The sequence below is a fragment of the Epinephelus moara genome, chromosome 6 (genome assembly GCF_006386435.1).
Source record: "Epinephelus moara isolate mb chromosome 6, YSFRI_EMoa_1.0, whole genome shotgun sequence".
Lineage (NCBI taxonomy): Eukaryota > Metazoa > Chordata > Actinopteri > Perciformes > Serranidae > Epinephelus > Epinephelus moara.
In genome coordinates, this window is record NC_065511.1 from 20,558,558 (window position 1) to 20,570,819 (window position 12,262).

Consider the following 12,262-nt stretch of genomic DNA (forward strand, 5'->3'; position numbering starts at 1 on the left):
TATATATATATATATATATATATATACATAGTGTGTGTGTGTGTGTGTGATAGATAGAGCTCCTGTCCTCCCCCTCTTTTCTCTGTAGACAATATCCTTAAAAATGGACGCAATAATTCTTGAAGGACTATATGGAATGTTTTTATTGGGTTGTTTTTATGGTACTGTTATCTATCTATCTATTTATTCATCCATTTATATGACTGTTTGCTTTTAATTGTGTGAGCTATTGGACACCTGGATTAAATCTACTGAATAAAGTATCTATCTATCTATCTATCTATCTATCTAATAAACTCACTTTTTATAAATATTTGATACTGTTATAGTTATTTTTAAGAATGGCATATGTAAAAAAAAAAACTGCTATATCCCCTCAGTTATGATGGTCCTTTGTAACTGCCCACAGTTTCATTTTGTCTGAGAGCCACTCTCTAACACACCCACACATAAACACACACACCACCACCACCTACACACCAGACGTGGGGAGAGGGAGGGCTGTGTGATCTACAGTTTAACGTTGAAATTACCTCATTGCACCAATTACTCCTGTCAGCAGTAATGTTGTAAACTCAGATAACTCATTTGCATGGGAAATAAGCAGCATGTTCAACCCTCACCTGCACATCAGAGGCATCTCTTTGTCTCTGTGGCACCCATTCACGCGCTAAAGATTCTGTGGGATTTATGTCATGTTGATGTGTTGTTGGACTAATGCATCTTAAATGAGAAAACAATGATGTGATTGTGGTACCTCCAGTGTCAATCAGTCATCTCACTGAACTGCTTCCCGTATGGGAGATGAAGCACGGGTTTCTGTACTTCTGTTTTTCAATTTCAGAATAATCAAACAAAAGGGAATATAAAAGACAGCCCACTCTCTCTCTGGCAAAGCAATTACATTCAGGGTGAGATCACGTGTGTGTAATGTGATAAATCTCTTTACGTGGGGGATTAAGATAAAAAGTAAGACGTCCCTTTGCATTCCTTATTCCTTGTAGAGCCTGTTGCTGCAGTTTAATTAAATGTGACCAACTACTGTATTATTGCGGACTCATTTGGAAGAATCCATCTTCTAACAGCCAGACGACTGCTCAGCTGGTATTCAGACAAAACTGGTCACTGTTAAAAGAAAAAACCTGAAATCAAGGAGGATTTTTAGAGGTTTTTTTCATCTGGAACTGACTCATTACGCTCTGCAGAAGTGCGGTTTAATGGAGGCTTACACTCACTTTGGCTCTCATGCATTTAGTGTAGTGCCCAAAAAAACATTATGCATCCTAAAAGCTATTTTATTAGTTTGATATTATTCGAGAGGAAATAGGAGATCACTGGTTTGAGAGAGGAAATGGATTATTTCAAACAATAAATCGGTTTCTAACCTTGAAACGTTTTAATAGAAATGGTGAGTCAGCCGCACTCGTGGTCTTCTTTTTGGCACAGCAGCAGGCAGACCTTGACAAAAAATTCAATCTCCACCGAGAATTTGTAAAAAGTACTTTGTGCTTTCCTTCCAAAAAAATCAGGTACACCAAGATGAAGACGGCCACCAACATCTACATATTTAACCTGGCTCTCGCCGACGCACTCGCCACTAGCACCCTCCCCTTCCAGAGCGCCAAGTACCTGATGAACACGTGGCCCTTTGGAGAGGTGTTGTGTAAAGTGGTCATCGCCATCGACTACTACAACATGTTCACCAGCATCTTCACGCTCACCATGATGAGTGTGGACCGCTACATCGCCGTCTGTCATCCGGTGAGGGCCCTGGACTTCCGCACACCTGCCAAAGCAAAGCTCATCAACGTGGGCATCTGGATCCTCTCCTCTGCTGTCGGAGTCCCTGTGACGATCATAGCTGTTACCAAGGTTACAGATAAAGGTGAGAGATTTTTAGTGTTTTGAAAAAAAAGAAAAATTACAATCACTGTGTAAAAACTTTGAATATCAGCACAAGCTTTGTAGTGTCGTAAAAGAGAACATTTGCACTGTGTTATTAATTTGAATTAGCTTTTACACCTGGCCCTCTATTAACTTATAATTGTTTTAACTCCTCAGGAAACATCAGTTGTGAACTCAGATTCCCCAAACCTGAGTGGTACTGGGACACGGTGATGAAAATCTGCGTTTTCATCTTCGCCTTCGTCGTTCCCGTCCTGGTCATCACCATCTGCTACGGTCTGATGATCCTGCGGCTTAAGAGTGTCCGACTGCTCTCTGGCTCCAAAGAGAAGGACAGGAACCTGCGCAGGATCACCCGCATGGTCCTGGTGGTCGTGGCAGCCTTCATCATCTGTTGGACTCCCATCCACATCTTCATCATCGTCAAGACCATGGTGGACATCAACCGCAAGAACCTCCTGGTGATGGCCTGCTGGCATCTGTGCATTGCGCTGGGCTACACCAACAGCAGTCTCAACCCTGTGCTGTACGCCTTCTTGGATGAGAACTTCAAAAGGTGCTTCAGGGATTTCTGCCTGCCCTATCGCTCCCGCCTGGATCAGAACAGCTTCTCCAGGGCACGCAATACCACGAGGGAGCCCATGTCTGTTTGTGCTCCTGTGACGACACAGAGACCGCCGGCCTGACTAGGCATGGATCAGCAGGGAGGAAGAACACTTCAGGACGACCTCCAGACTGAGGTCACACAGTTCTCCACCACAGGAGTGTGAGTCCGCAGGTGGAGGCTTATGACCTCCCATTTATTTAAATCATTGATTTACGATCTCATATAATGAAACCCCTGTGTCTCAGGAGGTTTGTGAGACACGGCTCTTCAAGATGATTGCAAACATGCCTGTGTGTGCCTGTGCATAAGGAGATGGATACAAATGTACATGCTTGGAGTGTGTATGAAGCACATGCATAATGCACCCATATGAACAAGGTCAGTGTTAAAGGGACAGTTCGCCCCAAAGTCAAAAACACATATTTTTCCTCTTACCTACAGTCTTATTTATTAATCTAGATTGTTTTGGTGTGAGTTGACGAGTGTTGGAGATAACAGCCATAGAGATGTCTGCCTTCTCTTGAATATAATGGAACTAGATGGCACTTGGCTTGTGGTGCTCAAGGATATACTGAAGATAATCCACAGACCTTGTTGTGAGCAGTTTCATGTAGGAACTATTTTCCACTGAACTACACCCACTCAACGTATCACGGTGCAAAAGGAAACGTGAATCGACTGCTAGCTCACCTAGCACTACTGAGCTAGTGAACGTTACAACTCAGCGAAGGAGGATGCCATTAATGTTTACATCTCACCAGAGGTGGGTAGAGTAGCCAAATATTGTACTGAGTATTGTTGCTTTAAAATAATATAACTCAAGTAAAAGTAAAAAGTATTTTGCATCAAAACTACTCTGAAAAGTACAATTTATCCAAAAAGTTACTCAAGTAAATGTAACTGAGTAAATGTAACTAGTTACTACCCACCTCTGCATCTCACACTTTCATGAGCCTCTTGTCCATGAGTAGATGCACTCTTCCTTCTTTGCAGTGATACAGTTGGCAGGTGTATCTCAGTAGAAAGAAAATCATTCGAACATGAAATTGCTCACAACAAGGTCTGTGGATTAGGTGGATATATTTACAGCTGACACCTTCAACACTCTGCAACTCACACAAAAAAATCTAGAATAACAAAAAGCACTACAGGTAAGAGGAAACATATGTGTATGATATTGGGGTGAACTGTCCCTTTAAGCACACACGGTGTAGTCAAAGCATTGTGATAGGGATGTGTTTTTATTGCTTTGGCTCTGCACAATAAAACAATAGGAGGTTAAAGTACTGACTCTAAGGTATAAAGGTGTCTGTAGGTCTTCACATCCATATTAGGTGAACAATGTTGGACTCTGTGTTTACACAGTCCCACAGTGATCAGATTGTTAAGCAGGACATAGATACTAAACACACAGACAAGGCCACCAGGAGATGTCTTTTTATGGCCAAACAGTGGCCGATGTTTGATTGGCCTGAGTCGGTCACGTGACCTCAATCCAACAGATCATGTTTTTCACTTGATGAAGAGCAGACGTACTCTGAAAATCCCCGGTAGCAGCGAGAAGTGAAGATGGCTGCAGCACAGCACTGGCAGAGGATCAACAGGGAAGACACTGTGGATGTCTGTGGGTCACAGACTTCATTTGTCTTCAGCTAAATGTTGCCTGTGATTACTTTATTTAGATTTATGTAAAATTACTTTCTATTCCCTAAAACTGGGGTAGCATTTGTACATTTGGTTGATGTAACACTTTCGAATTAAACCTACTTTTTCAGCCACTTGTAGGCTGAGGAAACAGCTGTAAACACAACACTGACATATTTTTAGGTTGGTTATTTACACATTCAGCAGTTTTAAATTGGGTATTTGGCTACTTGACAAATGTAAGCTGAATATTAACCTTTCTTTTAGCTCCGTTTTTGTTCTCCACCAACTCCTAAAGGGAAATATGTGGTTCTTTAGCTGCTAAAGGCTCCACTGTGTTCACCAGCTAGTTGCTAACTGTGTCTGCCTGCTATTCATTGTTGGGAAGGTAATATAAAGTCAGTTTTTAGAACTGTTTTGCTGAAAACAATGCTATGAGAGCAGTGAGAGTGAAACAGTAAAGTTGCGGCCCTGAAAACCAAAACAATAAGCTGAAAGATGCTATAATGCCTCATAAAGCTAATGGAAAATGTGGGTTTGTCATCATGATTGACCCCTTTTACATGACTCATTTCACCAATTGTTGGTTAAAAAATGTTTTTCATAGAGGCTTTAAAGCTGAATTTACTTTAAGTTGGGATTTTAATGTCAAAGTGTTTAATTTCACTTCCAAAGGAGTACCGAGCCAATGCAATAAAAGATGTATCTCCATCTTTATGCTGTCTGACTGCACTGTCTGTCTCGACTGCTAATAGTATTGTCCTTGTCAGTCTCATTGGGGAGGCAATGAGAATCCAATAATGTGAATGTTTAGCGGAGACTATATTTTCCTTGTCTTTGTAATATTCAAATTAAAGGATGTATCCAATTTCATGCTCGTTGTGATGGTAAGTGGAGAAATAATTACAGATGACAGCCACATGCCTAATCAAGAACAATTTTAAAGGAGGGTAAACTCAATGTGGGCACAGCGCCATGTGTCAGTGTCATTTTTTCCACTTTAATCCATCCGATCTGATCGTGACAGATCCTTGTGAAAGACACCTTTAATAACATTAAAAAACACAGCCTTCGTGATTAAGCAGAAACGACTGACGCTTGCAGCATATATTCACCGTGAACATCAGTGTTCAGCTGACTCACTGTTTCCACTCCTCTAGCAGTTAGGATGCTCTGATTTATTTTTTTTTCTGCACAACTGAAAAACATTCAGCTGACGGTAAATTGAGGAGCTGAAGGGGGAGAGTGGCGCTGCTGTTTCAGCTCATAGTTGTGACTGAATGATCTCAAACTGGCACAGACTCTGAATCAGATGAGACACATTAGCAAGGAACCAGAAACTTCCTACACATATTACAGCTAATGGACAAGTTTCCAGTGATAATCTCTGGACACTTACAGGAGAAGATTAGGGTGGTGAGAAGACATTTTTGTTTTGCACATCTTGAGAGAAGAGCTGATGCGTCTCATCGTGCCACTGCAGCAGTACAGTCTTATTTAAAAAAGGCATCTATATATGAAGTGTAAAGATAATGTTTTGTAACAGCATTTTAAGTGATAATGTGATTCTTTTTTTAATGTGCTGTCAAGCTGTTGTACCATTACGCTTCACTTGTAACCAATTAGTAAAATCAAATGTTATAAAACTATGTATTTACACTAAGTGCTACAAATGTAAGTGAAGCATTCAAAATTTTCAAAAAATATTTATTGTTCCTGTCTGGATTATCTCTTTTTTTTTTACTGCCATCACTGTAGGAGGAGCATTTGTAAATGTTATTTTCTGCAGTGTGGTCAACATGTTCAGCTGATTGAAAATATGTACCGCATTGCCTTATTCAGCATTATGGTTTTTGCAAAATGTGAATTGTTTTGTTGAGAAAAAGTGCTTGATCTTTAAATGTTTTTACATTCTTTCTTCAGCGGCTACAGTATATATAAAGTACCTTATTGTATAGGTGTAGTGATTGCTTTACTTTTGAAAACATTTATACAAATGTCATATGAAACAGCATAAGTTGTATCTTGTAAGTGCTTTTTTAGTTTGGAAATGTTGTTGTAAAGAATTTTCAGTTTTAATCCAGTATTTTGCTTTCTGTGGTTGTTATTGCAGATGTTGTTAACGTTGGTTGTGAATGCCAGTGAGGCCTCATGGGAGTCAGACATGTGATGTGTTCGTACAGTCCAGAACAGTTTATTGAATGGGGCTGATGGAGCCCAGGGGCCTTTGACCTGGAAGCCCCTGAAGGTCAGAGGCCACTGGTCATAAGACACATCTACAGCATGTGTGTGTATGAAAGCACAATATAATGCAATTCAGGGATGATACTGGGGTTTGGAGAATAAGCTAATTTTCCAGTGTATCCATTAAAGAATAAGGCTGGTCATATTATATGTATATTTTATTGTCAACAAATCCTTTGACAACAACAAAAAATCTTTAGTGTCTGTCTCTCAATACTCAATCCTTACCAAAAAACAAACAAACCAAAAAGCTGAGGTCATGAATATATACTTTTAATAAAAATACCTTGTATTCAAACAGAAGTAAACAGTGCATTTGTTTGGGACTATTTTTAGTGGCAGATTTGGAGCTTTAGTTCTTACAGCAGCAGGATAGTGTTTGTGGAATCTAAAAGTGCCCATGTTAATCATAATGAATCACATCAGTGTGACTCATACATGTGCTTTTAATATTTTTATTTTTTTTATTTTTTGGGGTGGAGTGGGGTAATGAATCTGTATGGCAAAGATTAATAAGATACAGTAAATCAGGCTTTAGCTTGTCAAGAAAAACTGTCTGTATTTTTATTAATTAATTAATTAATTAATTAATTAAAATGTTTAATAATGAAATATAGATGTCATGTTAATTATACATACATGATATGAGGCTAATACAGTGTAAACAATCCAGAACCATCTTTCATCTTTCTTTCCATTCTCGCTTTGTCTCCCTCCCCCAGCACCATCTGGTTGCCTTTTCACTAACCGTTAAATGCAATTGCTTTTGTTGTACACTTTTGTACAGTTAGGTTACAGACTCTCTCTCTACCTCCCTAAACCCGTAATTTGAGTGTAATTCATTTGCCAGAAGAATAGACAAAAACACACAATAAACAACAAAGCTGCACTGGGTTAAGGCACTATGTAGTTAATTGTAAAAAATCCTGACACCCTGATGAAGACTCTCTAGTCGAACGTGTTGGTTTATCCATGTATTAATAAAGGATATTATAATAACTACAGTCAGCCTGGCTGTACCATGGACTTTTACACTGAGTGAACTGGCCAGTCGTTGTTTTTATTATCTTTAAAGATGAATTTGACAGCATTATTTTTATTTTTCAATTTTTTTTTAGCGTGCACTCTTTTGGCCGCAACAATCATGTAGTGAAAATCCAATATCGTGCCAGCCCCAGTCTGTAAGCACTCAAACACAGATAAAATAATGAACAAAACACCAACAGGCTGAAGATTCTGCACAGTAAGAGTCACCTTTAACACCAAACCACCAATGCTCAGATATCTGAGGGAAAAGTCATGCCTCTGACGAGAGACAGACAGATAAGCATCTTTTCATGGTTTTCCAAAGAACAAGATCTGTTTGACTGATAAACATGGGTTGCATGTCAGCCGGACAACATTTGACCTCTTCATATAGAAGGAAACCCCAAAACGGACAAGGTCTGTGTGACAGAGCATGTGATCTGCATCTGACATGTTTTCCAGTCTTTACCAAACAACATGTAACTTCAATAATTATGGTAATTTACATCAACAATAACAAACAAGTTTATTTCACATTAAAATGATCACCTTGTTGCTTAATCTTTAGTTGCTTTTATTACACAGTATTTTTGGTAAGATTATTTCATTGTTGGTTTTTGTCTTTTTACACAACTTGTTGACAATAATACAATAACATGAATGTCACCAGCCTTATCCTTTGAACTGATGTTACAGTGACACACGCCCAGAGCTCTGATTGACACAAATTCAGACTACCACTTTCATCCCTTTTGTTTTCTCATCTTGGAGGAAAAAACAGAATAAAATAAACCACTGTACTATCTTTTTCAATAAATTCAGATTGTCACTGAATTTAAATGTGTACGTGCAACTGCACGGGTCACACTGGAGTGCAGGTGGAGTTCAAACTGTCATGTATGGGCGATATCTATTGAGACAATATTACAGATGCAGTTAACACTTAAAGGAATACATCACACAAAATGACCATATATATATATCAATTAGACATGCTGTGTTATGTTAAATTTGAGAAGAAAACTTAACTTTTCTCTCATCTCCAGTGAACGAAGAGTCAAACATTGTTGATCAGTTAACCATGAATAACTAATATAAAAATGGTCACTTTGTAAGTGAATATTCCTTTAAATGACGCGTGCCAGTGAGGCCCACAGAAGATATGTTGAAACTGACAAATTCTTGTGCTTTTTTTTTTGCATCCTGGTCCATGGATTTTATGTTCAACTGGTCTTTGATTTCACTTCTTGCACACATTAAAGGGCTGAAATCATTCTCTGCTGAAAGACTGATGGTGTCTCAGAGAATAGAAACCTTGATTAGGATGCTTCAGTCACCCTCATTTCTCTTTCACTCTCTTGTGGCTTTTGAAAGGCGTCCCTCAAATGATTGGAACGAGAGACGTTCGGTCTTAATGTCTCAGAGGCTCCTTTAAAACACATCACAGAGCTCCCACCAGGAGGCCAAACAGACAGTGACGATTCTCTCTGCGCTACAGAGCATACAGTATGTCCCCTATGAAATACCCATGGCTCTGCCTATGTGCTCACTGTGCAGAAAGACAAATGAAACAGCAACAGAATTAATAATTTACTCAAACACTACGAGCTGGCTCTTGACTTGGCGAGACTGTGTGTTGGCATTTTAAAAATATGAATACTAAAGTGATTCATTCAGCATTCAGAGCTACAGCGCTCACTGTCATGTTTGACAACTCAAGTGTGACTGTGATCTTTGGCCCCTACAGAAACAGTTTTGCTGTGAATTATAAGACCTATCCGGTGTTTTTTCTGAGAGCTTGTATGCATATGCAACAGGTGCTATTTTTGTGTACTTTACACAGAGATATGGTAGACCAGTTTCAAAATGACACTGAGATAATTAAATGATCTAATCTACTGACCTTGACTAATGGTTGCTCATGCACTTAAACAAATTAACGGAGAAAAACGAGAGCTGAGAGGAAGTCTTACTGGAGCAGCTCTCACTGTTACAAGGCCAGTATTTTTCTTGTTGTCATCAGATGCTCAGAGAATCCAACAGTTTGTTTTATGTTTTATCTTGATGATACTTCTTATGCGACTCCCCAGGTTTATCTGTCTGTGTAGGAGACTCTGTGAAGAAATCTACAGTGAGTTAGAGAGGGAGATGTCTTGCTCCTCAGATCTGTTGCTTCGGCCTGATGAAATACAATTATCTTTGTTTGGCTGCTTGGAGAAAAGCAGAACTGGAGCTCCATTAAATCACAGTATTGTAGCCATGGAAATCTTTCAACACAGCAGACATCGACACGCTGTACGTGAGGCTTTTCACACATCTCAGCACCATGGCTGACCGTGCACGACCTGTCAGCGCTGAGTCAAAACCATATAACAAAAACAAAACAAGAGGAGGAAAAGATGTCCAATAGGAGTAGCTACTGAGATGATGATTATGCAGAGATTCTGGTAATGGATTTGGCAATTTGGCCCTGCTGTTTTGCGTGACAGATGCCTGCTGTAACACAGATAATCAGACCTCCTGGTGGCCTGAGGTGCTTACGAAATGCCAGAAGTGCAAAAGGCTCCGAAGCAGTTTTGCTGGATGTTTCACAAAGCAGCAAATATTCTGGTACTGCCTGCTGAGGAGCAGAGACAGGGATTCAAACTGGGTGCCATCTGCCAGCGGAGAGTCATATGACTGCATGGAAATTATCAGGTTGTTGAGGGGGAGTGTGTGTGTTTGAAGTGTGTTTCACTTCATAAAAACGTAAGACCCTCCCCAGGGTTGTGTTTTCTTCGAATCTTTGTCTTGACTTAAATTGGCTCAACTAGTTTAACTGTGTAAACAAGTTTAACATCTTAACATCAATGGATAGGTTAATTGGTGACTCTAAAAAAAGGTGACTCTAAGATTTTTAAAAATTCTGGTAACTTTTTATCTGTTTGGACATGTATCTGGAGCGTTTGGGAAACAATGATGTCATCTCCCCAGTTCACACATGTTGCTTTGTATGCCAGGAGCAATAACAACAATGGTGGATCATTGGCTTGGTTTTGTTTTGATAGCACTGTTTGCTCTAATGGGCCCTTATTGCTGCACCACTCCCTGGACAAATGGAGCTGTGTTATTTGCTCCACCTCAGCGTCTGCGGTTTAAAGTCCACCAGAAACAACGGATTTGAATCAGAGCCAGTCGAACCCGGAGATGGTTGGACAATTTGAAGAGTGGGATTTTTGTTGATGAAGAGTGGAAGGAAAACTTTTGCATGTCCAGAGCATCACTTGTATCTTTGAGTGACCTCCCTCATCCTTATAGCAAAGGGAAATCAAGGATGAACTGATAAGTAGGTGTTAACGTTCGCCTGTGCACTTTACTACCCTTGCGATGAGGACAAAAGCGGGTATTTTCGATGACGTGTCGGGACATCTAGACAAAAGCGGGTATTTTCGATGACGTGTCGGGACATCTAGCTTTGTTTATTACAGCAAGAAACTATTTTTTAAGACAGTTCGGGTATATTCATGTATATGGCAAACAAACTGGGTATTTTAAGCTGAAACGTGATCTTTTCTAAACCCAACCAAGTGGTTTTTGTGTTTAAACTTAACCACACATTAACCACAGCATTGTTACAGCATTTTTAAAAAAAAATAAAACGTAAAGAAACATAAAGTTTTAACACATGAAAAGTACAAATGTAACAAATCCGTGGTTTGCAAAAATGTGCAATGCCAACATTTATTCTGGTGATTAGGTTGCTGCTCTTCTAAAAAGTCTCTGGATAAAATAAAAACTATAATAATCGGCCCCTTTTCTGACCCCCTCTTATCCACTTTTATTATTTGTACAGTCCCTAAGAGCCCTTTGTATCAGACCATTCTACTCTTTTCCGCTCAGCTGTGAATCATGAAGGTGATTTATTTGATCACAGACTACTTTATGTGGACCTCTGTAAGTGATTAACACAGAATCAATATGACACGGTCCTCAAGTCAATTACAAGAGAAGTCCATTAAAAGAATGAGTCATAAACCATGGTGACCACATTAATGGGATTTGATAGGTTTGTTGTCGTCCAGTCAATGTAACAGACGTGTATTTGTGCGTTAGATCAAGAAATCGGCCCTGATTACAAGCCCCTGCACAGCTGTTGGTCCTCCGATGTGTGGCTCATGAGAAGCCTTCAGCCCACTGGACGAGGAGTCCAATCTATCAAAGCAATCTCCAGTAATTACAAATGTGGCCCGCAGGTGATGGAGCACCAGCAGCTTAACAGCAAGAGAGGTACTCATTTGCTAATACCCAATTTGGTTTCCTGCACACATGCTCACAGAAATTTGTGTTTTTCTCATTGTAAACCATTCTCCTGTTAGATGTCAAAACAACATCTACTCTGCCATGGAAACAGCTGAGTGTTTCATACATGTATATTACTTAATGCATCAATAACAGCCAGGGGCCGCTGAGCAGCAGCGATTTCTTTAATATCACATGCACTCTCAGACACAGGCAGAGTGACAATATTGTTTTAGATAATGTGTTTGAAGAAAATCTTTTTCTGATATTCTTTGAAAGCACAGAGCATCATTACTTAGATGCAACAGATGAGTTTCCACATAGTGTATGTTATTTTCCAGCTGAAGGCAAGGCAAGGCAATTTTATTTATATAGCACCATTCATACACAAGGCAATTCAATGTGCTTTACAAGAGAAATACGTTAAGATAAAACATTAAAGGAACAATAGATCATTAAAAACAAAAGCTAAAAGCAAGAAAAGCAGTGCAGAAAATGCATTTAAAAAGCAAACATAAAGCAAAAGCAACAGCAGACAAATATAAAAACAATAGCTAC

General features: G+C 39.5%; 1 protein-coding gene across 1 annotated transcript in view; it reads left to right on the forward strand.

Annotated features, from left to right (window-relative positions):
- The window catches only part of oprd1b (opioid receptor, delta 1b), a 7,588-nt gene extending 980 nt beyond the window's left edge, over nucleotides 1–6,608 (forward strand). Inside the window, exons 2-3 of the mRNA XM_050047913.1 lie at nucleotides 1,530–1,885; nucleotides 2,062–6,608. Coding sequence (XP_049903870.1) covers nucleotides 1,530–1,885; nucleotides 2,062–2,591 — 886 coding nt within the window. The 3' untranslated portion in view covers nucleotides 2,592–6,608. The remainder of the gene's footprint in view (nucleotides 1–1,529; nucleotides 1,886–2,061) is intronic.
- Nucleotides 6,609–12,262: the final 5,654 nt, after the last annotated feature.